The sequence below is a fragment of the Sabethes cyaneus genome, chromosome 3 (assembly GCF_943734655.1).
Source record: "Sabethes cyaneus chromosome 3, idSabCyanKW18_F2, whole genome shotgun sequence".
Taxonomy (NCBI): Eukaryota; Metazoa; Arthropoda; class Insecta; order Diptera; family Culicidae; genus Sabethes; species Sabethes cyaneus.
The window spans coordinates 156,121,627-156,149,626 of NC_071355.1; the positions used below are offsets into that span (position 1 = coordinate 156,121,627).

General features: G+C 38.4%; 1 protein-coding gene across 1 annotated transcript; it reads left to right on the plus strand.

Moving 5' to 3' along the window:
- On the plus strand, positions 1-28,000 carry LOC128740309 (uncharacterized). The gene is made up of 13 exons (XM_053835847.1): positions 1-76; positions 14,083-14,326; positions 14,391-14,847; positions 14,923-15,785; positions 15,841-15,991; positions 16,056-16,413; positions 16,588-16,659; positions 17,116-17,348; positions 17,428-17,556; positions 18,097-18,156; positions 23,666-23,797; positions 24,426-25,691; positions 25,818-28,000. The coding sequence occupies exons 1-13, from the start codon at positions 39-41 to the stop codon at positions 27,998-28,000; spliced, it is 6,186 nt and encodes a 2,061-aa protein (XP_053691822.1). The 5' UTR covers positions 1-38.

A 28,000-nucleotide genomic window follows, 5' to 3' on the forward strand; every position in this document is an offset into this window, starting at 1 on the left:
GCAAAGCAAATGAAATATTGCAATCGTATCCAGCGTACATGGTGAAGGAAGACAAAGGATTCGACTTCGTAGACAAGTGAGTAACAATTTGGTCATTGATCCTGCTCTTGCTGCAGTTTTATTATTAATCGTGGTAGAAGTGAGTCAGAAATTCGAAGAAGGTTCGCTTCATATATAGAAAGTGAAAAGAAATATTGATTCACCAATGCGCTGACGCAACACTATGGGCTAACGTTTATTACACAAGGTCAGATTGTTAATGCTAATCAATTGTCCTGTTAAAGGTGCTTATCAATTGACAGAAACGAAAGCATTTATTTCAACAACAAAAACTAGTTCGATTCTAAATATAAATAAACTGTTTATCATTTTCAACTCTTCTCTATACTGTAAACTTTCAATCCAGCTCTTTGTGGACTGATTTTACTTATTTAGCTGTACCACATCAATCAAGCAAAATTTGAAAATGTTATTTATGGTGTATTTGAAGACCTAATTACTATCTACAAAATTACTAAACTAAACATTGCTCTATCTTTTGCATTCACGGTGTACTTCCTTTTACACCTATTAGTGTACAAAGAGCGCACTTTGTGTATTACTCAGTGTAAACTGGGAGTACGTAATAAAATAGCGTAGCAATATAGTAGATAATGATAAGCTCTATAAGTCTTCCGTACATAACATTTTCAATTTGTTTTTTTTTTGGCTGAGGTGGTACGGTCAAATAAATAAAAATAATATAATCAAAAAGATACACGTTTCACATATTTTTCCCACAAGATATCAAAAATTCAGTTATTGATATACAATTTATTAAATTTGAATATGGAATGGAGACTCATTTTATACTATTTTTACTAGTTGGGTTGTCATACTCATTGTGCACCGATTTTACTTATTTTATTTTATTTATTTTTCGCTAAGCATTATTTACAAAATACAAAAGATAAAGCAATACTTAATTCAGCAGCTTTGAAGATAGTGAAAAGCTCCATATACGTAACTATTTCAAATTTTGCTAGGCTAGGCTAGGGTGCTTTGGTAAAACAAATTAAATCGATGAACAAAGAACATGAAGCCCTGGAGACCACCATAGCTCACAAAAGGCATCCTAAGCGATAAATCTACCATATTTAATGAAATTATACGTAACCTCTTTGCTCCCAGTCCATTGCTTGATAATGAGGTGTCGCCTCTGTCTATTATTCTGTAGCATCTCAGACACTCCACTCGAAGGTTAAAATACTCATCACATTCCTATTTCCTGTGAAGCGACGGTTTACAATGTCGCTCCAAGTTGAGTAAACCGTGAGATTACATTCTAATGATTTAATGCTTAATAAAGAATTTCTTTCTTCGTCTATTGACATTGACACATACAAACAACAATGTCAGCTCTATTCTAGTTATAAAATAGATTTTTAGGTGAAATGATCAAATAATTTTAGAAACAAAATGATCAGTGTCACATATCTGGATACATTCCTTGCCTACCTGCAATTGAAAGTATTGTTTCAAAGTTAAGTTTTAACTATTTTGTTTTAAAATTATTATGCCTAACGTTCCTAACATCGCTTCTCAATTGCTATTTTTTATCTTGATCGCTCTTAATTTCTAAATCAGAAAAAAAGAATTCAACGAACTATATAGAAAATTATAAGAAAATATATTATAAAAATTTGGTTTATGAAAACCAACTTAATCAATAATTATTAACACAGTTTCTCAAACGTCGATGCTAGTTGTTAAACCAAAATCTATTTTTTCAATTTATGTTATCAGTACTATCACGTACGCTTACGCCGCCGTACCTCTCTGATCGGAACATTAAAAAAAAGATTTTATCGTGAGATGAATTTGGCTAGTCCGTTGCGATTGTAGATACACATTTATTGAAGATCTGAAACGTGTGATAAGTTAATAGCCAGTCTTACGATCTCATAAAGAATGAGGCAAAACTTTATGTACGGGAATTTTGAATATTAACCAAAAGCAAAAGCATTGTCGTTTGTAATAAAAAAACCCGCATTAATCCACCTAGCGGTGTGACCTAGCCTTTCTACTGCCGCAATAATTATATTTTAATTTCTCAGGAACATCTATAATTAACTTGATATTTTTAAATATCCGTTCCTTATTTTTCAAAATCCTTATCCAAAAAGAATATCTGAATTTGAAAAAATAACTGAGTAGAGAATTAGATATGAAAAACGAAAAAGAGAAATTGGACTATTTCTAGGTTGGCGCTCTTTCAGTCAATTATTTTTGCATGAAAATAAAAACTTCTTTAGTTTCTTTTGTTTAGTTTCTTTTGAATAAACTTTAATGAAAAAATAGCTTGATCGTATCGTTTATACGATATTGCCCGTTAGATGTTTTAGGAAACGATGAGATCAAAGAAACAAAAGCTGCGCCATAAACATGCTTGAGGATGGGAAATATGATCTATATAATTTTCGGCGCTTTTTATTGTTGCTGGTATGAGTGGACCCATATTTATTTAAAAAAAAATCAACTCATTAGTATTTTCAATCCTATACACCACTATACCTATATGATTAAATCAAATACTTTTCTTCGCTTTTTGCTTTGCTCGTCCGATTGCGAGTAACGGCAAATAGAGAAAATGACAATTGAAATGTTTCTCACTCTTCTTATATTTCTATGCAAATTCTAAAATTACAAATCGCATATACATACATACACGCAAACATACATACATACATACATACACGCATGCATGCATACATATACATACATAACACATTCATTGAATACAATCGACCCTTGATTAATTTATTTTGATTTTATACATTTTAACGGTTTAATATACGGCGCTTTAGTGTTAAAATTTGAATAACTTTTGAATAAATCGTCCGATTTTCAGTAACTTGGTTTCGTTTGATAGATCTCAACAGTAACTTTCAAATGATAATAAATTGTAGGATGTTTCCCTTTGAATTAATGATTATATGCAACAAAAAACTGTTTTAAATACATTTTTTTCACATTTCTTTATGTAATTTTCAAACCACAAGCCCATTCGTCATGAAATCTGGAAGTTGAGGTTCTGAATGACTTCCCTTTCAGATGCAATCAATTTGGTTCAACTCGGTTAAGGAACCTATGAGATAATGAAGTCCCATATTTTTCGTATTTTTATACATAACTTTTGAACTAAAAGTCCGATCAGTATGAAATTAAATAGCGAACAATGGGACACCTAGACCTTTCATTTGACACTAAGATCATTAAAATCGGTCCAGCCAGCTCCGAGAAATGTTGGCTCAATCAAAAGCGTTCCACACACACACACACACACACACACACACACACACACACACACACACACACACACACACACACACACACACACACACACACACACACACACACACACACACACACACACACACACACACACACACACACACACACACACACGCACACACACACGCACACACACACGCACACACACACACACACACACACACACACACACACACAGAAAATGCTCAGTTTTCGAAACTGAGTCGAATGGTATATGACACTCGTCCCGCTAAACTTTCTTTCGATTTTCGGTTTTTCCAGTGATTCCTATACCTTTATACTATATTTTCATATAGTAGAAAGGCAAAACCTTACGTCAACACCGGAATTGGCATTTTTTAGATTGTCATGAACCGCTTAGTAAAATGCAACCAAACCGAAGTTTCGGTGCATATTCCGTTCGCAACCAATAGTTAGTCTACTAGTGCTACCATTCTATTGACTCTAACAAACTCTCCCTCCAAATCGAGATTCGAACATACGACTACTGTCTGACTAGACCAGTATCGTACCTCGTGGCTAACTGGGAGCGTCTTAGAAGAATTTGAGAATTAGTAAGACCAAACATTTACTTGTACTTCTACTATTTGACTAGTAAAAATAAAAGGAAAAATTTCGTCTTTCTCAATAAATAAACTCAAAATTGAAAACTCAATTGTTATTAGTCTGAAATGATGTCAAACGAAAATTTATTCAACGCAAATTTTAACGGATTACCTACGAATGGCCGAAACACAAATGGCCGAATCACGAATGGCCGAAACACAAATGGCTGAAATAATGAATGGCATAATATACCAAATGGCCGAATCACAAAAGGCCGAATCACGAATGGCCGAATCACAAATGGCCGAAACACGAATGGCCGAATGTCATATTCGACCGAAAATATTCATAGCCTTCAACCTGCGCAAACGTTGGGTACATGCTGTCCTTACTCGCTGCCGCTCGTTCGGACTTAACTAAGGGATAATCCCTAATAGACAGTAAACCTAGCAAAATGCATGCACCTAAATAGTAGTGGTTTCTGCGGGGGGGCTGCCCCCCCGCAGTGGCCGGCGCTTCCGACGGCGGGTCACCGGCGCACACTCGCGGCCTACGGCCGTCTCGCCCTGAATCATCTAGGAAACATTTGCTACTAACACGGTAAATACGTCTCGCACCTTATAATGAAGATGTATTTATAATCAAGAAATATGAGGTAAAAACCAGTATAAAAATTATCTTTCGTAGATGTATGCCTATATTATAATATGCTTATATTATATTATATTATGCTTATAATTGTTATCTTATTCTTACTGTCATGGATTTTCATAAAGAAGTAAATGCAGTAAACTACAAGTTTATTACCCTATTACTAAATCGGCCGAAATATTTCATTTAATATCCCGCCGTGTCCATCTTTGTTGACCGCACATAGCAAAGCCAACAGTTGTGTCCATTGTTGTTGAACACGGTTTGCTTTCCGCACGGTGGTTGGTAGTTGTCCTGTGAAAAATGAGTGCATCCGGCGATTGCTGGTTTCAGCGATGTTGCTGGTTTCAGCAACGAAGAAAATGCACCTGTCGTTAAAATTGTGTTGTCGCAGAGAGTAAAACCGAAATGCTTTCCATTGATGGGATACTATTCAATAAAAACAAGCAGAAACGGAATGCTTCTTATGCTTTTTTCATTTCACACAAAATATGATAAAACAATTAAATATACGCGGGCTAAAACAACATTACTCGACCAACACAGACATATTCATGGTGGTAAAACGGCTGCAGGTTTGTTGATAAAGTACTTTTATTTGATGTTTTTATAATGTAATAAAAATTCTAGGCTTTGTCTTTTGTGCCGCAAAATCTGATACAGGAGGCGTACGACGCGATGGAAGGAACGATGCCTGAAGAATTGAATAATTTCCTTACATATTTTCGAAATACTTACATAAGTGGGAGGAACCGGAACAATAGACCAATGTTTACCCCACTCTGTGGTCAAATTTTAAGCCTGTCATTGACAAGCTATCGCGGACCACAAACAGCTTGGAAGCATAACACCAACGATGGACAACAATTGTTGGTTCCCATCACCTGTCAATGACCAGGATCATCACAAAGCTGCGGGTGGAGCAAAAGGCGATAGAGGGGAACATCCTTAGAATTCTTCAGGGCGATGTTCCGAATTCGCGCCGAGAAATAGACGAAAAAATCTAGTCGAAATGTGTTAATGCTCACAAAATGAGCAGCAAAAATTTTGTTAACGCAGTTGCACTTTTATTAAGCGCTAAACAAAGGCGTTCGTAAAGCATGTTTTGTTTGTTTAATAGTAGTAGTTTGTTTTTTGTTTGATTAAAGTTATTTATTAACTACTTGTCAATTCATGGTTTTTTATTGAGTAGTTATTTAGGCGCTCAGAAAAATTTCGGCCTTTCGTGATTCGGCCATTCGTGATTCGGCCATTCGTGATTCGGCCATTTGTGATTCGGCTTTTCGTGATTCGGCCTTCTGTGACTGTTATTGAAATTCGGCCATTTGGATTTCGGCCATTCGTGATTCGGCCATTTGTGTTTCGGCCATTCGGTACCAGCCCATTTTAACATATACCAAAGAATTTAGTCAAACTTTGAAATATCCCATCAACGTGCTCTTGTTTTGTGCACCCTGCTGATTCGGACGCACCATATTCAGAAGGTTCAAGATCAGACCTAATAAAATTATCCACACTTCCCTTGACGATTAAATACGTCCGCACAAAAAAGTAACAAAAACAAAAACAAACCGGTCGTTGCAGCCGGTCTCAGATGGGTCCATCGCAGAAGGTGCCCAGTGGTGCCGCTCGGAGATGTTTTATTCTGAAATACTTTTCCCATGAGTAAGCCAAACTATATTTAAATAATGGTGCATCACTGAACTTCTCATCTCGCATCGTCTCGGTCCCAGCAGCTAGCCCCAGCCAGCAGCGGGTAGTAATGGGCATGTAATTGGTGCAACAGCATTCACAGTATCGACGGTCGCGAACCGCTCTTGGAGATAATCTGGTAACGATTGATTCGGCATCACCTTTAGAGTACATTGGAGCAGACAAGACGGTAAACAAGTTCGAGACTGGAATGTTTATGAACGAGGAGTAGCTCATTTAATAAAGTGAAATTTTCTGTCGTATCATAATTTCGAACGCATCATTTTACACATAGTTAAATGAGATTGTGTACCTAGTTATATCTCATTTAAATAGATAGGGCACGTACTAGAATTGCAATAAAATAACATTAGTTCACAGTACGTAATATGTTGAAAATACAAATAGGTTTGTAAATTATTATAGAAATGGAAAAAGGTAGTAATTTGATCCCAATTGATTGATTGATTGATTGATTTTGTTTTTGGAATCAATTGGAACACACCTTTCACACTTTCTTAAAAATCAATTGGACTGGAGAGCCTTTCCCCAAATAACTACCAAACTTCAATGTAGATATTCATTGACATGGTATGATAGATGTAAAGGAAGTACCTACTAATAATAACGAACTGCAATAAGCAACAGTCATACCTTTCGCTAAAGAAGTTGATCGACACACCTACTGATCTACATTATAATCTATTACCTTACGTCATTGGGCATAAAGAGTGAATCGAAAAGTTTTCGATGCTTTTTCTGTCGCGTGTTTTACGGAAGATAATCGAAGTATAAAAACTCTATACGTCATCTTAATTTTTGTTTGTAATGCCCTGTTTGTATTTTCTTACTCTTTTTACTTTGAGATGGACATCTCAAATAAAGTTTTGTTAATTGAACTGACTCAAATTTTGTCCACTGGCGTTCCCATGTGAATAACGTGCTCTACCACTGTACCTTCTGTCCAAACACGGGACGGATTATCAGCTTATAAGAAAATAGTGACCCAAGTCACGACCATAAATAGAATAATACGGCAAAAAAAACAATTCCGGAAGCTGAACACGACGAGGCAGAAGAAATTCGATTGCGTGATGATAAAAAATGAAACCTACATTATGGCAGACTTCCTAGGTAAGAGATTCATAGGGTAACCGAAAGGAGGAAGTTGGCAGACATTTTCAACGATATGAAACTACCGAAGTTCGCTAAGAGAAATCCCAAGTAACAGTTCCAAGTTTTATTACGTTCGTATAGTGGTTTTCATGACCAATTTCATAAAACCGCTTATAAAACTATGAGCTCCACCAGAACTTTCTGATGACTGCTATAAAACTGCTTTCTGACCAAGTGGCCCACTCCTCAGAATGTTTTCATAACCTCTAAAGGAATCAGGTTATAAGCTCAAGTAGTCGTATCACGCTCTGCTGAAAGCAGCAATAAAACCGATTAAGCTTTCGCTGCTTGACAGCCACCGTCATAATTTAACAAAGCTTTTCGCTTTTCGCTCTGGTAAAAACTAAATGAGTTGAGTTATTGTTTTCTAGCTAGCTTTAAGTGTGTTTAGACTCGTATCCTCTTGGTATTGCGCAGTACCACAATAAAACCAGAGGTAATGAATAATTAATACCGCAATAAAACCTTCATAAAATTCAGTGGCTTGAAAATTTTTACTTGGGATATTTGGTTAGCAGGCTATCTGCACCCATGACTTGGAAAGCAACATTTTCACGTCAACTAGGAAATTTTCTGGATGGAGTAGCAGGAAAAACGCATGCTTCCTGTGCTATTTTGGCCGGATTTCGCGTGCTGCCGTTACGGAATAAAGTGGTACTCAAGGACAACAAACATCCTAACACGCCAGCGTTTCAGTTTTTCGTATGATTGATAACGCTAGTTAATGATTTATACTTTTGTAAAAATATTTTCAAAAATGGTCAAATTTCAAAGGTTTTTCAAAAAAATCAAAAAGAGTGTCCATAAGCAGCTCTTCACTAGATTTTAGGGCATAATTTGAGCTATCTTTAAAAAAAATTAAACAAATCGGAGGGGTTAGTTTTGAAAAAAATCATATTTTACGATTTTTACCATAATTTTGCTTTTTTTTTTGTTTCAGTGGAATTTTTTTTCGAAAATACACTTAATTTCCCACAACTTTTCCTCTGGTGTCATTTTGATCAAATGAGTAGCTTTAAAAATACAATTTCTTTAAACATACATCTCATTCCTAACTAGGGTGATCTATCTATTGTGGACAGACATTACGCGCACACTATTTTGAACATTTTCATTTGATTTTACCGTAAATGTCCAAAATAGAGTGCGCGTAACGCCTGTCCAAAATAAATAAGTCACCCTACGCCATTCTAAAAAGTTACTGTTTACGAAAGAAATTTGTTAAACAGGAAATAAATCCTTGCATATACAACATATCACCAAAAATTCATTCCAATTAAAAATAGTCGAGACAAAAACGCCCTTTTTCCAGCTTTTTCATATACATTGAAATCACTTTTTATGCAGTTTTTTACGCGAATTTCGGAATTCATGCGATTCTTTTATGCAAATTTCGGAATTTACGCGATTTTTTACGCGAATTTGGAATTTAAGCGGTATTTTTTGCGCGATTTTCGGTTTTTACACAATGTTGAATTTTTATTTGTTTTTGTATGTTGCGGTATAACGCCAGAACGCCTTGACCGTTTTCTACCAAACTTGATGATGATGATGATGATGATGATGGTCCCACCTCATACCCCTATAACGCACTATGAACAAAAACGAGCGAAAAAACAGACGCAATTAAGATAAGGCCTGCAGGCTGATAAAATATAGATGATCTTATATAAAAAATTTCGGGAAATCTCGTGGTGCCTACCCCTTCCCTGTTTGCCATCGTGAAGAGCCCCATTTTGCTCATTTGCCCCTATTTTTAACATTTTTTCACACTTATTGGACTATACCAAGCTAGACTTCGAGAAAATAAAAAAGGCTTTGTGTCGAGTAAACACATTTAAATGAAGAAAAAGGGTTTTGATTCTTGCATTATGAGAATTTACGTTACAATCACAGATGTACAAGTGACTGAAAGACAAAGGAATCCCGAGTAAGATCGGGCAATCAGCTAGCGAGTCAAGATTTATGCGTAGTTTTGGAATTCACGAGGTATTTTTATGCGTTTTTTACGCGAGTTTCGGAATTTATGCGGTTTTGACTCACGCGACGTATCGTTTGCATAAAATAGGACTTGACTGTACTACTTTTTGACGTAGGACTACGTCTTACGGCAAGTTTTGAGATAGGGTGTCATTCCAAAAAATCGAAAAATGCGAGCGTCACGAAAAATGAAAGGTTTTGAGCGCTAATAGCTCAGCGGTTTTCCGATCGATTTTCAATATTCTTACGCCTATCGATCGGAAAATCTTCTAAGAATTGACACAAATGAAGAAAAGTATGGATTATTGATGTTGAACTATTGAAAAATTGAAAATAATAAACCTATGTTTTACCAGAATTCTCGCTTCGTGATTGGTTGGAAGATTCTTTACGATGATTTAAACCTATACCAATTTGATATCTGTGCTTGGGAAGTAAGCCAAAACAAGTGACAAAGTTTCCTCATTTTAACAAGATTTCTTAACACCGCGGTTCAACCTAGATCATTTTGATGTCCTTGCTTGGGAAGTACGCCAGAGAGAGTGACAGAGCCCCCTCGTGCCAACAGATTTCTTACGAACGCGATTAAACCTAGTCCAATTTGATGTCTGTGTTAGTGTGCCAGAAAAATGACACAAGTTCGTTGTCCCAACAGATCGCAAATTCTTTACTGCGAGACGATTAAACCTTGGCGAATTTGATATCTGTGTTGGAAAAATGTGCTACAGCTGTAGTATTCGGTTATAATACGACTCTGTATGAATACGCATGCTTGCCGTTTCATTAGAAGTGTAGTGAAAAGATGTGCTGTTGATGAAATAGGATTGAATTGGTAAAATCCTTTCAACGTGGGAAACCATGGATAATAAAAACAATCTTTAATTTCAGTAAGGTAGCAGGAAAGCAATAGTTTATGTTCTTGATTTTGTTAAATTGCTTTCAAATGCACAATCTTTTGAGAATTGAACGTATGCACTGTTACTACTTTGATAAATGTTACATACAACGCATGTAGCATGTATATATGTTGCATATAGCATGTATACATGAAGAATCGAATGATTACAACCATGAATACATGCTACTATCACTACAAAGAGACTTACGTAGTCCTGCGTCACCTATATATGCGGTCGTGTCTTGTACACAACCCCTCTGATTTTCTATGAATTAGCCATGAAATATTTTTGTTATAATAAATACAATTTTAAACTAAACAGCACTAGGTTGAAACCTTCCACTTCGACAAATACCCTCCGCATTTCGCTTTGTAACATCAACTAAAAAAGTCTAACTCGAAACTTCGAATATCGCTTTTGATAAGTTAATGCATTTCGACATGTTTACAAGTAGCTCGCAAGTCGATAAGAGCACATACCGCATTTTACTAATTAATATTGCATGATGCATAAGATGTAACAGCTTTTCGATACAGTCTTCTGGCAGTACGTATCATGGCACCACAGCAAGACGTGCTTTAGAGCTTATTACGTGAAACACGCACTATTCAAATATGTATATTTACATTACATCATCATCGTTTGAACTTTTACTTTCGATGGATTTATTTTTCAAAGCCATAATTTTTTCATCTCTTCTTAGGAACATTCATCAAACGACTTGACGTCAATTAAATGACTTAGGTTGTTCCTACCTACATCTTATTAGATTAGATTGTGTGCAAAATATGGTTAAAATAATCCGCAAAGCTCGAAAGCCCGCGGATATTTAGATTACGAAATGTTAATTTTTCTGCAAATTACCTCTCTCAATGTATGTATGAACTGAGAATTTTTCAAAATTATGGTCCATGGTTGAACCGCAAGGGAAATTGTAACCATATTCTCAGAAATACAGAAAAAATATTATCTGAGAAAATGTTGTACAAAATTTTTAATAGCGATGAATTCTTCAAAGAAAAGTTGGAAAAACTATGTTCTACCCGAAGGAAAATTTTCTATCAATTTTATTTGTTTGTACGAATTTAATGAACATTTTTTTTTGTTTTTGAGTTTCTCTTATTTAATTATCAAAATAGCATTATTTTTAATTCCTGTGTTACGACAGAGAAACTATAGACCGAACATGTGTCGTTGTTAAACGTTAGTTTTTCAGTTATAACTCTGTTGGTGCTTATAAGTAATGCATAGAAATGTAAATAAAGATGCAAATGAAATGTGTTTTTCGCTGAAGTGTTATGTTAATCCAAAAAAACTACTTATGAAAATAAAATAAATCATAATATAGGTTACATCATATATTCCTTCCATCTAGATCAGGTAAATCAAATCAGATTCTTTTGAATAAACCTTGCAGCGTGCTCCAAAACCATACGAAAAACTATTTAATAAACCTTAGTACCGTCTATTCGAGCTATTACCTAGTGAAATGAATTGCAATACAGCTGGCTACTTTACACGACATTCGGAACCACGCCGCATCGAATAACGTAAGGTGGATGCACCTCAAAGGTGATCCTATTTTTATAAACATTAATGAGACGCGGCTAATTTCAGTGAATATCGCTCAGAGCTTTGAGACGCAAAACTCGTCGGTAGACAAAACAAGTAGTTGAAGCAATTCTCCCATTTCTGTTGAGTCGATACATAAATCATTCGTTCCCACTTGTTAAAGTAGATAGTTTTTTTTTTCTTCTCCTGAGTCCCAAAGATATTGACTCAGACTTTTTGACGTTGTTTATTGGGAAAAACGCCTACCTACATGACGCACTGATCTGCTAATGGTCTCTCAAGGATGCACAAAATATTGTTTCCAGATAGGTGAAAAATCACTTCGACTAAGATGTTGTGACATATTTCGGATAAACAAAAGTAAGCTTGAAACATCCGGTTGCATTGAAGTGATAAACGTCTCTAATTGCTAACAGAATTACGGTTTGTGTCAAACGAATGCCGACCCGCACCGGTTTCAGTGTTAAAGGAGTAATAACCGACACTGACCACCGAAATACCGCATTTTTTATGCGAACACGTGTTTTAGAGCTTCAAGAAATTCTCCTGCTCTAATACATACATCCTAACGGCGAAACAATGACCTCTCCTCTGAGGTTACAAAACACAAGCTGTCGCTGGTTTAAATTGACGAAAAACGCACTGTCAAGAACCGACTAGAAAGTTTTGATTATAAATTTTTCCCACGGTCCATGTGGTGCGATCCCTCGCTTGCATCACTAATATTTTTAGAATTTAATTTGAAAGAGAGGCCTAGCAAAATATCTAACACTCTCAATTGGATTCATTTAGTTTAGGTACATATATTTATAACACGATTTTTTGCAAAATATGGAATCGAGGGAAATCTTATTTTTTCTCCGTTCAATTTTGCCTTCAGCGCGGGTTCGCAACAAATTATACTATGTGTTTATTGACCCAATCGGTCCAAATGTGTTCCATCGCAGCACACCCACATGGTTCGGTAAGTCGTTTTATTTTAAACTGATTCTATTTAAAAACTTTGCACATCAGTTTTCGATAGATTTATTATAAAAAGAAGGAAGAGAAAATGATGTTTCAATGGTGTGTTTATAAATACGAATAATAGCCACATTACATTTTCTATTATACATATTACAACTTCTTAAAATATAACACTGTTGGAAGTTGTGGTAAACAGGAAATTGTGTTACATGTCAATGTTACATTTATTTATTCGTGTTTCAACCAATGAAAGTGAAGTCTCTTCTTTTATTCATAAATCTCACATTATCACGTAAGTACATTCAAATATTTTTTCCAAATTTTGAGTTAAAAATGCTGTTGTGACATTCAGTACCAACTTTTCAAAAGAGTGTAACCGCAAAATGTAGACAAAACGATTGAGAGTTGTTTTCTAAAAATTTCTGTGTAAAAGAAATAATGTAATAACAATAAACGCGTTTTTTAATCTTCGTTTTGACTACAGTACCTCAACTATACAGAATTCTATAAAGCGTATAAAGCAATTATAGAGTTAATTAGTTAAAAAAATATCGCTGAAGAAAGTACCGGGAGTTGGTCAAAAGTTTTTTTTTTATATTTCTTTTTTTTGCACTTCACTGTATGTATATGAATTGAATTCTTTTAATTACTACTTTGAATTCACACTTTGCCAAGAATTTGATACATGTATGTCAGGATTTTATTATTTATTAGGTTGATTAATCTAATTTGGACAGAGCGCGTTAGACGTATATATCTTGGACATTTCCATTCAATTTTGCCGCAAATGTCCCAAATATATACGCGTAGTGTTCTGTCCGAAATAAATTATTACCCTACTTTCTTAAACAAAAACTCTTTTCAAATTTTTGAGTGTTCTATCTAAAAAAGTTAAACATATACCATGCGTAGCAGTATTTATAAATGCAAATGCAATAATGTCCTACGTCACCATTGATTACATACATTCCATTCAGACGTGTACCTTGAAGTTTTTTGACTCAATACACTTTGTATTTATTAATATCACCTAGATTATGCGCATCACACGTTCATCCTTGCCCTATCTAACAGTAAAAAGTAGATCACTGACGCTAAAACAGTCATATTTCTGATGATCGATAGTAAGTTAGCCAAAACACACGTAATTCTCGAGCTACGCAACCACTCGTCAGTTGTCGCCGTCAACATTGATTTACGATACATCTTTCAAGCGGCAGTGTCATTTCTACAAATCTTTTTTTTTTGTTTCTTTCCTCTCCTTCAGCTACGGAGGCCCACCGCAGTCCACAATCGGCAGTTCAGCACGACGAATACAGGCACAACTGCCAGCAGAACCTCCGGCATGCGTTCAGAATGCCATGATGCGTCGGGACAAACAACCCTTCACCTACACACCAGGTGGAATCGACCTGTCACAAATTAAGTCACCGCGCATGGCTAAGCGAATATCGCGCAACGCACAGTCGGAGGGAGTAGCAGGACAACCGAAAGTTTCGCCATTAGCACAGGTAAGTGGTTTAACAAATTGATTATAATTAAACAAAGACTTATTAAAACTGTTCCGGTAATTAGAATAATGGTAGTAGTAGTAATAACAGTAACGGTAATGGTCAGATAGCAGTATCACCTGCGGCAACATTAGGAGCCGCCGCCATGGGTATGCCTTTCCAGGTATTTCCTAATGAACCACCTGCACCTCCACCACCACCTCCACCCAGTATGGCTAAGTTGTCGCCACCGGGCCAGACAAATGGTAATGGTGCCCCAGCACCGCCACCTCCACCGCCCCCGTCAGCATCGTCTTCAGAGAAAAAGACTGCAAGGCCAAAGGTTTTTGAGCCTCCTCCAATGGGTTGTAGACCAGAAATCAAAATTCCACCTAATCCAATGGCGAGTCTTCGGAAGGCACCAAGACCTCAGCCAAAGAACGACTTCTGGATCGAAGAGTATCGCAATGAGAAACTCAATGAAATGCCTAATCGACCACCCCAAACATTGTTTCACAGCAATAGAGAAACAGACGATGAAGGTAAACATCATAAAATGCATTTTCGGTTCATCTAAATGTAAATTGTTATTAACATCCATTATTTCGTCATTTCAGTCGCCAAAAACACACAGAACCGTACAGAAGAACTCACAGCTCCGATTGAATCACCAAAGAAACGATCACCAAGCCCATCCAATTTAACTAAATTGCTCGAAAACGGTTCACGGGTGTCGTCTATCAAGACACCCCCTGTCTATAGTCAGAGTCCAATTCCAGCCAGTCTTCCACCCCCAATAACACCCATAAAAGTGTCACACCCACTATCCGATCCATCTATCAGCTCCTCTGAAACACCACAACAGGACAAAGAACATTCTTCTAAACAGCAGGTTTCACCATCATCAACACCTTCACCAACAATCAATGGCACTAACACCAGATATAACAACAGCACAAGCAATTCTGGGGCTACCGGTGTAAAACCGCCTACAGCACAGAAACCGGCCCCTCAAGCCTTAGGTTCACTCTATATTCCACCAGCTCATGAAGTATTTGCTAACAGCAAGCAAACTCTCCTCAATCAAACAAGTCCACCATGGATGTCATCTCGCCAGAATAGTGTAAAAGAACAACCCGAATGGGTTCATAAAGAAGACCCTGATTTTCCTGACTCAAAATCACGGGTGTCTACTTCTAACCTTAAAGAATCATCTTCCAAAACATCGGAAACGGTTGCTGCAGCCACTCCCAGCACAGTCAAATCCGCTCCATTGACCACACCAGAGATATCGCCACAAGCTAGCGAATCCCAAGCAGTACCACAAACACACTATATACAGCTGCAATCTCCAGCATCCAAATCAGCCCCCGTTACGCAACAGTCCGCAGCCACAATGCCGATTAACCGGAGCTATCCACAAACTCCAGTGTATGTGCAAAATCAAATGTATTCACCCCAACCGATTGCGTCACAAAAGGTAGGCTACATTAAATTGAAATGTTGGCAGGTTACCATATTTCTTCTATTTCTAGGAACGCATCATACCGATACAAATTGAGCAATCGCCTGTCAAAGCACCGGCTTCCGCACCAAGTTACGCACCGCCACCATATTACAGTCCGGGACCACAATACAGCAACGTTCAGTCTCCAATCACAGTCGGTTACCCGGTACCACATAGCGGTAAGTCCAGAGGAACCACTAATAGTATGATTCAGTCTTTCTAAGCCATACTAATTTGTTACAGGATATACAACACCCACTGCAATGTTTACCAATCCAAATCACTTTGTAAATCAAGGCTACAACAACATAACGTATCCGCCACCATCACCACAGCATGTTATTTACCAGCAGCATCATCAACACTACCAACCACCACCGTCTCAGCAGTATCAGCAACAACAATATCAACAAATGATGCAACAACAACAACAACAACAACAACAGCAACAGCGAATGCAGCAACAAACGCCTACTCAACAACAACAACAACAGCCAGCAAGCGTACGCATTGTACCGATCAAGGTTGAAGATTCGGAGAATGAAGCTAGTGCGACGAACCTCCGCGGACCTCTATCGCAAACGCCTGCGATCATTCAAAGGTACGATCTTCAGCAACCAACGCTTCCGATCTAGTATCTTGCTTGTTGGCTCCTTACTACTCTGCAAGCCTACTGTAGTATAGAGCTCGACTATTAACCAACTTTCTTTCGTTCTGCGCTTTCTTTTTCTTCTTCGATCCGCGAAATGACTATTGCCCAATTACCAATACACAGTGGTGATCATAGATATATCATTCACGACATCCCGCTAGAAGCAAAGCTTCGTTTCCTTAAAAATAGACTCAGGTATAGCGACGGCCAGCGAGAAGCAACTTACTTTTGCTGCTTCGTGTTACATTTTTGTTCTTTTGTTGTTTTGTATCGGCATTTACCTATTTTGTCTTGCGGTTTTTTTCACTATATTTTTGCATAACACATTCTACGAAATAATAACATCAGGAGAACTTCTTTTGTACCCAGCTCTGTGTTTCATTTAATGTTACACATATTATTCTTGATAACTATACTTTTTTCATTTTGCAATATCTGCTAAATAGAATGACTTCACTCATATGGTCCATGATTGATAAAGCAAATTTTATCAAACGATTTAAAGCAAAAGTTGAAGCGTTACTTCATCTTTAGACGCATTTTAATTCGGCTAAACATTGGCATGTCACTGAATCACTATCTACATACTCTAAACCCTCTAATTATGTTAGTCAATGGTTTCGCTGCAGCTAAAATATCTGACTTTTTCAGTGATCCACGAAGCAGTAACAATCCACAGTCGTGGAATGGTGCGACTACACCAAATCAGTCTCGGTCGTTTAGAGTGCTTCAACAGATAACAGACACGATGGAAGAAGGTGAGGCTAAATCGAAACCTTCGACGCCCGGTAACGAACAACAGCGCAATTCAGCGGATAATCAACTCAAGCGGATGCAGCTAAACGACGAAGATAAAGCCATGCTTAATCGAGTCAAAACCCAAGGTAAATATATTTCCAAATTACTGGGCTACACAATCTAACCAAATTGTTGCTACCACCTTACTACTATCACTATTACTAGTCGATGGAGAAGTATATCTCCATAACGAGGAAGACCCTCGATATCGAGGAGCCGCGATACCTTCGAAGGCGTTCCGGTATCTGCAAAACATGACCGATGGCGGGCAGCCTTCATGTCCGAGCAATGCTGGTACGACATTTTTGCCTACCATTTCAAGTGTTTCTTAGCTTTGAACGGTTTTGTTTAATTTTACGTTAAATAATTACGCTTTTTGGGAGTTACTTTCGATGACCTACAGCTATCAAACAACATGTTTGTTTAAAATTTATTGAGTTGAATCCATGTATATTCTGCTTTACCATCCTTCCGTATTTCCTGGATTAACGGTCTTCACGTACGATTTCTTGAGCTTCGTGTTGCCATCGTTAATCCAGGGTTTGTCATCGGTAACAAATCAATATGAAAACCAATTTTTTATCGTTCGATATGCATTTCAAACTTCAGTTCATATGGTACCATCCTTTTGGATGAAACCCTAGACTTTTCAACGTCTGGTAATGGATGCCAGTCAGTGTCACAGATGCCCAATCGAAAGCCATTTATTTGCTCTGCATGCTTGATAACTCATGATTGTTTTTTATCCTAACAATGTTGACTTATGTGCTATTCTTGGTTTGGCTAAATTATTCCATTATTTGGTGAATTTGTAACATTTTGACATAATTTCAGGCTCAGTGAATCGTCCCAAACAAATGTTTGTGCAAAATCGTGGCAATTTTAGTGAATCAGGTAAGATATGATTTATTTCATCGCCTATTTTTACAGAGTGTCTCAAAATAGGTGATAAGGGTCTTATTATGTAAGGCGAGTTGAGCAAGTCGGCTCGACTCACAAGGAAACATCACTATCGGTCACAGGCTTTGAACTTAACGAGATACACCATAGTGTAGCCCTGTCGATCCAGAACTTCACTGCACTGCTCGTATAGGTGTAGCCTATGAAACTTTTTTGAGAAAACTTGACTTGAAATTTGTATGGCAATAAAACTCAATGGAGGCGCATGGTACATTGTGAATTATGAACCCTTGATGAACAGAACGAAAAGAAAATGATATTGTTTGAAAAAGAATCATTTTATTATGCAACAAGCGTTTCTAAAATTTCTTTTTCGTCCAACTGGAAGTGTTATTAAACTTGTCCCCTCGTAATAATTTGTTAATTGCGGTACAAGTTATTCGTTTACGATACCGGAAATCGGATGGAATTTTCTCTCTATTTAACTAGATAATATGGCATAATTGGGACAAACTTTCAACAATATTTACAATACGTTTGCTGCTAGATAACCAAACAAAGCTTTCTTCTTTGTTTTTCTTTGTCAAGTATCATGTATAAAACAGCAAGAAACAAAGTTTATGATCATTTTTATGCTCCAAACTTCCAAACGTTTTGTGTTTTATTAAACATTTTCCGCCTTGCCAAGATAGGCCCATTGCTATGAATGGCTGTCAGTGTTCCTGCGAATAGTCCTACCCAGCTGACACTTGGTTGAATACTCGTTGTAGCCCGACGATGGCTCCTTTGCTGTATAATTTGTCCTTCGTAACGGTACTCGGAGGAAGAGATCGTGGTTGAGCTCGTAGGCTAATATGGTTGAGAAGCCATGGGCAATCGGCCCACATCTTCAGGATATCAACTACAAGGATTGCTCGACACAGATTTCTCCTGGTTGCTAGGGTGTTCAGTCCAATTAGCATCAAGCGCGCTTCGAGTCTTGGTAGCTGGAGCGGGTTGTTCCATGGCAGGCGACGGAGGGCGAATCTGTGTTGTATTTTATCTAACGCCGTTGAGATAATGGGAATTCCAGACCACCCAGCAATATACCAGCATCGAATGGACAAGCGCGCAGTACAAATTCTTCAAGCAATGTATCGGTGAAGCTTTTCGCAGCTCTCATGATTAGGCCAAGACTGCGGGATGCTTTAGCAATGATGTAGCTGATGTGCTTGCTACTTGTAGGTGAGCTGTGAGTCAAGCAGAACTCCCAAGTTGTTGATGCAGAACTCTCTTTTAATTAGTTTACTGCCTAGACCCTAGATTATCGTCGTTACACCATCAAGAAAAGCCCTTCAGTTGCTGTTGCAGGAACATAGCGTCTTCTACTTTTTTGACCGCGAGATAGATCTTAAGATCATCAGCAAAGGAAAGCCTGAGTCCACATAGAGAAAAATTTACATCATTGACGTATAGCACGAATATAGCCTTGTGGAATACTCTGGTCGATGTAGATTGTATTCGTTTGGAAACACCTAGACATGGTATCCGTAGCATAAGTAGTAAATGAAAGGAGATTCGTCGTGGTAGATCGATGTGGCATGAATCCATGTTGAGAACCGTCGATGAGTTGCTTACAATGGTAGAACACTGATCTCAAAATTACTATTTCGGATAGCTTGGATGCCGCACACAAAGCGGCGATACCTCGATAATTATAGATGTCCTTTTTTTTGCCTTTTTATGATCCGGAAACATAAACGCCGTTAAAGACAAATTGTAAAGATGACGACCCAAGTAACAATTTGGGTTTTATTACACTCTTATGATAGCCTTTAAGACCAAAACTGGTCTTGAAGACCATCATAAGAGTACAATAAAACTCACATTGTTGCTTGAGGAGGAAGAGTAAGCAAACCTGTGGTGCATTTCTTGAGAATAACAGGTATCCCGTCCGGTCCAACGGAGGTGAACAGCATCATCTCGGAGATGACTTTTTGGATCATAGCATCGCTCACATTGATAACATTCAACGAAAGTCCAGAAAGCGGAATATTATTTGCAGGCAAGGAGTCTCGCTCAGCTGACGTGTCTCACATGAAACTGCACTGCAGAACGCATCATGCGAAAAAGAATCTTGTACGAATTTTTGCTTTTAGAGATGTTCTCTTTGTGAGCTACACTATTGCTTCAGTGATGTGCTCGAACATAGAAAGGTGTTTAAATTGCAGCGACAGCAGTGTACCGTGGACCCCCGTTCGTTTGACCATTTTTAATCTGAACACTTTTTAATTTGAACCCCGTTGGTTTGCACGACGTGCAAATTAAAAATGGTTCAAATGTCATTCTCAACATGACATCATTTGTTTATGCAGACGGTGCACATAAACACGATTCGTTTATACTGACCTAGCGTGTTTAATCTGTTTCACATTTCGTTTTCCTAACGATTAAGAGAGAAATCCGATCGGAAAATGCAATATTCGCACTTGCAACTGTCAACAAAAACAAACCACCAAAACAATAACAAAGAGCAGGGCGGCCAGTTCACACAGGTTTCAGTATATTTCGGGTTACCAGTTGTTCAAATTAAAAAGTAACCCCGTTAGTTTGCATGAGGAATCGTTCAAACGAACGGGGGTCCACTGTACCATAAACTACGATTTATTGACTGAAGTTTTTGGAGCGTCTTAGTAGAATACGAAACCTAAAAATAAAAAATAAGAAAACTTATCCAATTTAATTCTACTATGTGTATTTTATTCAATGACAGATACGTATTTCGCCTACGACTTGCAGGCTTCCTCAGTGTCTGTTTTCGAACTAAGTCGAAAACAGACACTGAGGAAGCCTGCAAGTCGTAGGCGAAATACGTATCTGTCATTGAATAAAATACACATAGTAGAATTAAATTGGATAAGTTTTCTTATTTTTTATTTTTACGATTTATTACAAATACAACCCATGCCTTAAATCAGAGATTATTTAAATTAATATTGTGCCTGGCAGCCAAGTCTGTATTATATACCCTAATGCTAATTGCCTGTTTTGCTCTTTCTTACGACAGTGATTTCAGTATGTTGCATTCGCGATCAAACGATCGTAGTACTGTGCAGTCGCACTTTTAAACTACAGAGTTCCGTTTAATGGGAAGCGCGGCATAAAATAACATGGAAAGTGTAGCGTAACGAGGAGAAAAGTTTAATAACACTTCCAGGTGGACAAAAAAGTGATTTTAGAAACGCTTGTTGCATAATAAAATCATCCTTTTTCAAACAATATCATTTTTTTTCGTTCTGTTCATCAAGGGTTCAGGATTCACAATGTACCATGCGCCTCCATTGAGTTTTATTGCCATACAAATTTCAAGTTAAGTTTTCTCAAAAAAGTTCCATAGGCTACACCTATACGAGCAGTGCAGTGAAGTTCTGGATCGACAGGGCTGCACTATGGTGTATATCGTTAAGTTCTAAGCCTGTGACCGATAGTGATGTTTCCTTGTCAGTCGAATTACTCGTCACAATCGTATCGAGCTTGACTTCTATAATTGGCCAGTCGAGCCAAGTGGCACTCAACATGATTCATATGAATCAATCAAAAGTCTACAATTGTGAAAATACAATTAAGTTCAAATCTTTCGCCATAACTTTAAACGAACACTTGTTGGAGCCAATACAGCTAGTATGCAGCACGTCATGTACGATTTCTTCCTAGCTGCTTAAAACCATCAAAAATCTTGGAAATGTTCCATGTTCATTGCTGACTAACCAAGTCATTTCATGCTGCATTTCACAAAACTGCAAACTTTCTCCTTTTTTTGTTTTTGTTTTAGATTATAGTCACTTTAACCAGTTTTGGGTCATTCGTGACCCAAACTGGTTCTCATTAACTAAGCAGGTCCATTCTTTTGAACAGATTCAAATTATGAGAATCAAAACGCTGACTCCGATGGCTCTTGTTGTAACAAGAATTCTTTTCCACTCTAGTCGATCCTGGGCTACTCATCGGCAATTCGTTGAGCGTCTCGACAGTCGGTTTCAACATGGTCGAACCATCTAGCACGTTGGATCCCTCTATTCCTGATGACGGATTCGAGTCCTTGAAGAGAACGGATTTCACTGCACACTTGTCTGGTACCCTTGCGACGTGGCCGACCCACCAGTCTCACTTTTAGCCAGATGTACGATGGGAATCTCTCCAAGTAGTGCCTGCAGCTCGTGGTTCATACGTCTACGCCACTCTCTGCTATCCGTTTGTACTCCACCAAAAATAGTCCGCAACACACGCAAGTGCACGTATGTCCCGTAAGCAAAGATACTATCTCAAATGCGTAGAGCAGTTGGCAGTTCGCTAAATTTCGGAGTTGGCAACGGGTTCTGCTCGAACAGCTTGAACCCCGTAATCTCAACATGGTAGCTCTGCAGGTAATCTCTGACGCAAAGGAGAAAAGGTTCGGAACATCCATGGTAAAAAGGTCGAGTTTTGCCACAGCAGTGGCACTTCGGACTTTGTAGTGATAAGCATAATGCAGAATCACGTGATAGATTAAGAGACGATCAACAAGGAAATGCGTCTGTTGAGCAGGGAATCAAAATATCATTGTTCATACGCAGAAATAAACGACAAAAACGGAGAGCGATAAACCAGTTACTCTCTGCCTATAAAAAAAACAAACGTAGCAACCAGAATGTATCATGATAAGGCAATAATAGGACAAATGAATGTCCCTTAACAACAGTGAGAAGTACAACTTTTGGAGAAAATATTTTGATACACACTCGCTCTCACAAGTGCTTGTTGTTGCTGATGCAGGTATACAATAAAATATATGTTTGTCGGAAGTCGGCTGGATAAAGACAATACTTTATCAGCAACTTGAACAAAAGAGACAAACAACAAAAACCTTAAGAAAAAGATTAGCTTGCTTTGACCTAAAGTCTGGCGTACAAAAGTTACCAACGTTACCTTGATAACTACTAAACACTGCCGCTGCCGACACAGTGTGACATGACTAGGATTGCTTTTGTTGCGTACAACACGTATTGCATACAGCAGTGTGTCTTTTTCGCAGGCAACAACATAGTTATCATGAAACATCTGTATCCACGATAAACAGTTACGATAACTTGTCATTGTCCTAATTTCCATGCAATAGTGACAAACTTTCATCATACATTGCCGCAACATTTTGAACTAAGGACAATATCGTTGTCTCTTGTGCGTTCGTCGTGATCTTTGATTCCCTGCTTCTAGTTCATCGTCAGTGTCAACCAGTCGCTGTCCGGGCGAACATTGCTTTCTCTGGAGCCTCTTCCTACCTTATATTTAATTTTTGACGCATTGGTTTGTAACCCGATCCTCCTAGCCTCCGTTTTTAGTCTGGGGTAGATTGCTTCCGCCGCCCAGGATTCTAGAAATGACGCCGAGGTCATCTGCGAAGGCTAAGACTATCATTTATCTTGAGACACTTAAATATTACGAAAACAGTAGACGTTAAACATATATGTTAAAAAAATTATTGCAGAAGATGATCAACCGCAACAATATGTGCCCCCCAGTGAACAAAAAGTGGAAGAACCTAAAAAATATACTGGAAGTGCTATCCCTAGCCGATCGTTCAAAATACTACAAGCAATGACACAATCAGACGCTCCCGGTAAGTCCTTTTTTCATATTTCGGTAACATAATCCAACGCAAAGTTAAACCTCTCGATACACAAACCATTGAAACTAAAGTAGATTTTCATTTATAAGATCAATTGTGTTATAATAGAGCAAGTTTCTACAACTGTTAGTTGTTTAATAATTCCAGTCTATGAACAAATAACTGTACTAGCTAATTCTATCCTATCAAAAACATTGTATTATTTTGAATCCAATAACAACATTTATCCAATTGACACGTTTGCCTCCCGATACAATCTTAAAATCCACTTCAGTACGTTTATTAGTAATGGTTGATCAATTTAGCATCAGGCTTGTGTTGAAGAAAAAAATGAACAGAACATTGTGAGAAACCGAGGCATAATATTGTCAATAATAGCGGACGCTGCTATATGTCAAAGTTTCATAACATACATTTGTTTATTCAGTTGCTTTTAGTCAATAGATAATGACAACTATAAAAAAACATTTTAGCGGTATAAATAATTTCCAATTTGCTGTTCACTAAGCTCAACATTCCCCGACTATGAAGTTCATTAAATCCCTTTTTTCTCTCTCATTGGTACATGATTTCACAATCGCGATGATTTTTTTCTCTCATTTATCGTTTCTTTCTACAGCCGATACAAATTCCTCTGACACTGAAGGTAATCAAAATTTACCGTGCAGCGGCGAAGTCCGATACTCACCATATCCATATCCACCTCAACCTCACTATTGTTGTAATCCAAATTGGCATTATTATGATCCTGGTAATCCGCAATACTATCCCCATCCTCCATTGCAACCAGCACCTCATCATGCACCCGGTTACTACTATCCTCCTCTTCCACCCCCTCCATTACCACCACATGGTCACTACGAGCGCGGTGCCTACTACGCGGGTTACATGTCACCACATCACTTTTACTACCCTCAAGAACCATGCTCACCCTGTACGCCTCCACCATATTATCAGATAGGGCACCCACAATTCGCCTACTGTGAAAACATCGCTTCGGATTCACCGACTCATACTTACATCATCACGACACCACCGCCGCGAATCGTAGTCACACCAACTCCCGAGGACACCTCCGACGTTGAGTCCATTCTGAGCGAACTTAACAACCGACCACATCCACTAACTCGATCCCAGAGCAGCTTGCAGCGTCTGTCGGAACGATTGGCCAACTTTAGTTCCTCGCCGGAAGCTTTCTTTCCACCGGACGAAGGCTCAATAGTCCGATGTTCGCCCAGCAGCCCACTGAATGAAAGGTATCGTACTTTTGAAGAGAGTACTCTGGCGACACCTCCCCCCAAGTCCGTCTGTTCGGATTCGGATGGGGAAGGTGCAATGAGAAAAATCGATACTCCAGAAGAAAAACAGCTAGAAAATGAACCAAGTAATTCTAATGAACTGGCTGACAGTGAGGAAGAAGACTCCAATGAGGAAAGCGAAGACGAGGAAACAGTAGGATGTGACAATAATCCACCGGAGCATTTGCCCCACCAGCTGAGCGTAATATTCGAAGAGGAAAGCAACTATACGTGTTCAGTTAACCCTAGCCGAAGGGAAAGTATTTGCAGCAATAGTTCCACGTTAAGCGATTGCTCATCTACACTGGCAAATGATCTCGATATGGACAACCACGAACCACTAGCAAATACCAGCAATGGGAATCAAACGGATGACGACATAGATCATCTTGAGGATGAATACGATACGCTAAAGAAAAATGACATTGAAGAAATAAATCTTGATAATGGTTCTAATGAGTCAGAGGAAAGTTATGAGTCAGAGTCAGAGGATGAAAGCAATGCAGAGGAGGAGGAGGATGATACGGATATTAAAGGAGTGAATATCGAAAAGAAGGCTGCGAATGAACTATTTGACACGAAGGAGAGTCCCAGTAATATTCGAAACAATGCTGATCGTAACACGCTTAAGAAACTAGACAAAGAAGAGCTAAATAACGCAGCATATGCCACAGCAGGAAATCTCAACAACATCGCACACGGATCCGGTGAAGAGGAAGAAGAGGAGGAAGAGGAAGAAGAAGAGGAAGTAAGTAGTGAAAGTGAAGAAGATACAGATGGCGATGAAGATAATCGTCAAAACGTGAAAGGCTCCACGGTCGAGACGGTTAACAATAATACTCATGCAGATGTAACAGTCACTATCACTATTCCCTCGTCAAGTAGTAAATCGATGGATGAAGTTGACAATACAGCAGGGAAGAAACACGCTCAAAAATTCTCACTAGACTATGAGGAAGATACGCAAGTGTCAGTATCCGTTTCTTTACCGCTGAAAACAAAAGCAACGACAAGTAGCGAAACTTTTTGTTCGGCAGAACAATCTGAAGATGATAAGGAACAGAAAGATGCAACCGAAGACGTCACTCAAAATGACGAAGAAGAAATAGACTTTTGGAGTCAAATAGGAGAAGAGGACGAATTTAGCCGACAGAGCAGACCATACTCGAGAGAATTTTGGAGTAGCCGTGAGGTTAGCATTGATCGTGATGGTGGGTGTAATGGGGAGAATAATGATGATGGCGAGACTGATTTCTGGAATAACGAAAACGGGCCAACGGAGGCAATCGATCTATGGAAGGCTGACGAAAACGTAGAGACTTTCTTAAAACAATGCACCAATGAACACAAAAAGGATTCAATACAATTTTGGCAATGCGAAAACGAAAGAGTAGTTCACGACTTGTTTAACAAGCGAAAACATAGCATCGACACTGATAGGGAGGATATAAATTTGGATGAAAATAATAACGCTAGTACCTGGAGCAAAATGCGAACAATAGGTCAGGAAGAACATAGCGGTAATTCTCCAAGCGGTAGTAAACTTAAGGAAGACACAATCGATAATATGGAAGAGGAAAGTTCTGAAGATGAAAGCGAAGACGACAGTGAAGAATATGAGACAACTAATACTTCGAAAGAGGAATCCGATTTAGAGGCTAGTGAGACGCAACAAGATCAGAGTATGTCGCAGGCAGCAGTTAAAGAGAATGCACTTAATGTTGTTTTGAAAACTGTACCGACTTTAGAAAAGGTAGATCACAAGTGTAACAGCATTTTAAACAAACTTACTGATATTGCTAAAACGGATGATAAAAAGCTCTCAGTGCGAGATCGAATATCGATTTTCGAAATTCAGTCCTCAAATACACAGCCTGAAACCTCTAAACGACAAAAACTTGGCGATTCCACAAACCATTCGATACCTACACTAGTACAGAAACAGGTTTGTGACGAATCCGAAGCGGAAGATGATTCTGGCGTTACGTCGGATATAAGCAAACATATATCAGAAGTGGAAACGGATTCGGAATGTTTCCCCGAAATGCGAAAAATGACACGTTACCAGCGAGCGGCGACACATTCCAGATTATTCAAACTTTTGCAGGACGAAAGTAATAATGGTGATAGCGAAGACGATGAAGTCCAACAAACGCAATCAGTAGAATGTAGCAAGCAGAATTATGGACATACTAAAAGCTCATGTCATCCGACTTTGATTAATTGCAAAGAATCATCTTTCGAGGATAATTCCAGTATATCGAACACTGCCACCGATCGAAGAGATCGCTTATCACTGCCAATCAGACATCAGTCTTCATCTGGTATCGAAAGTTTATCGTCTTCCGCATCCTCCGCATCTCCTGTATCAGGAGTTGGCAATGAAAAACTTGCCGAAGAGTTAGTACTTAGTTTATTAATGAAAAAGAAGGGTAGATTGTTCCGCAATTTGCCCTTGGAGAAGCTTCATGCAGCTGCCTTAAAGATTCTCCAGGAAGATTTAGAGTCGAATGTTACTATCAGTTCTAATGAAGATAACATAATAACTGTCGATTCAACACCTGCCATAACTCCACAGGAGTTTAAATCTGATTATCGGAACTCGTACTCCGAGTACTACGAAACCTGGAACGAAGCAAATAGACCCACGTCCCCTCAAGATACAAGCAACCATCTGGAGACGTTACCTTCAAAGGCGTTTCGAAACTTACAGGAGCATACAGCGAACCGAAAATCAACTAACTGGTCCGCTAAATGTCCGCGCGTTCTTAGTAACAAGAGCATATCACGCCTAGCGGAAGTTCGAGAATCCGATTCCCCTGAACCGGGTTCGATTTCTCGCTCACGTCCTGCGTCACGTGCATCCAGTCACTCTGTGCCACCGTGTCTGGACTGA

Excerpts from the sequence above, each read along its gene's own strand:
- LOC128740309 (XM_053835847.1), top strand. The coding sequence starts at position 39 with ATGGTGAAGGAAGACAAAGGATTCGACTTCGTAGACAA. Across the intron at positions 18,157-23,665 it reads TGGCAATTTTAGTGAATCAG|AAGATGATCAACCGCAACAA; the intron begins GTAAGATATGAT and ends AAATTATTGCAG. Across the intron at positions 25,692-25,817 it reads ACTATTTGACACGAAGGAGA|AGGAAGAAGAGGAGGAAGAG; the intron begins GTCCCAGTAATA and ends GATCCGGTGAAG.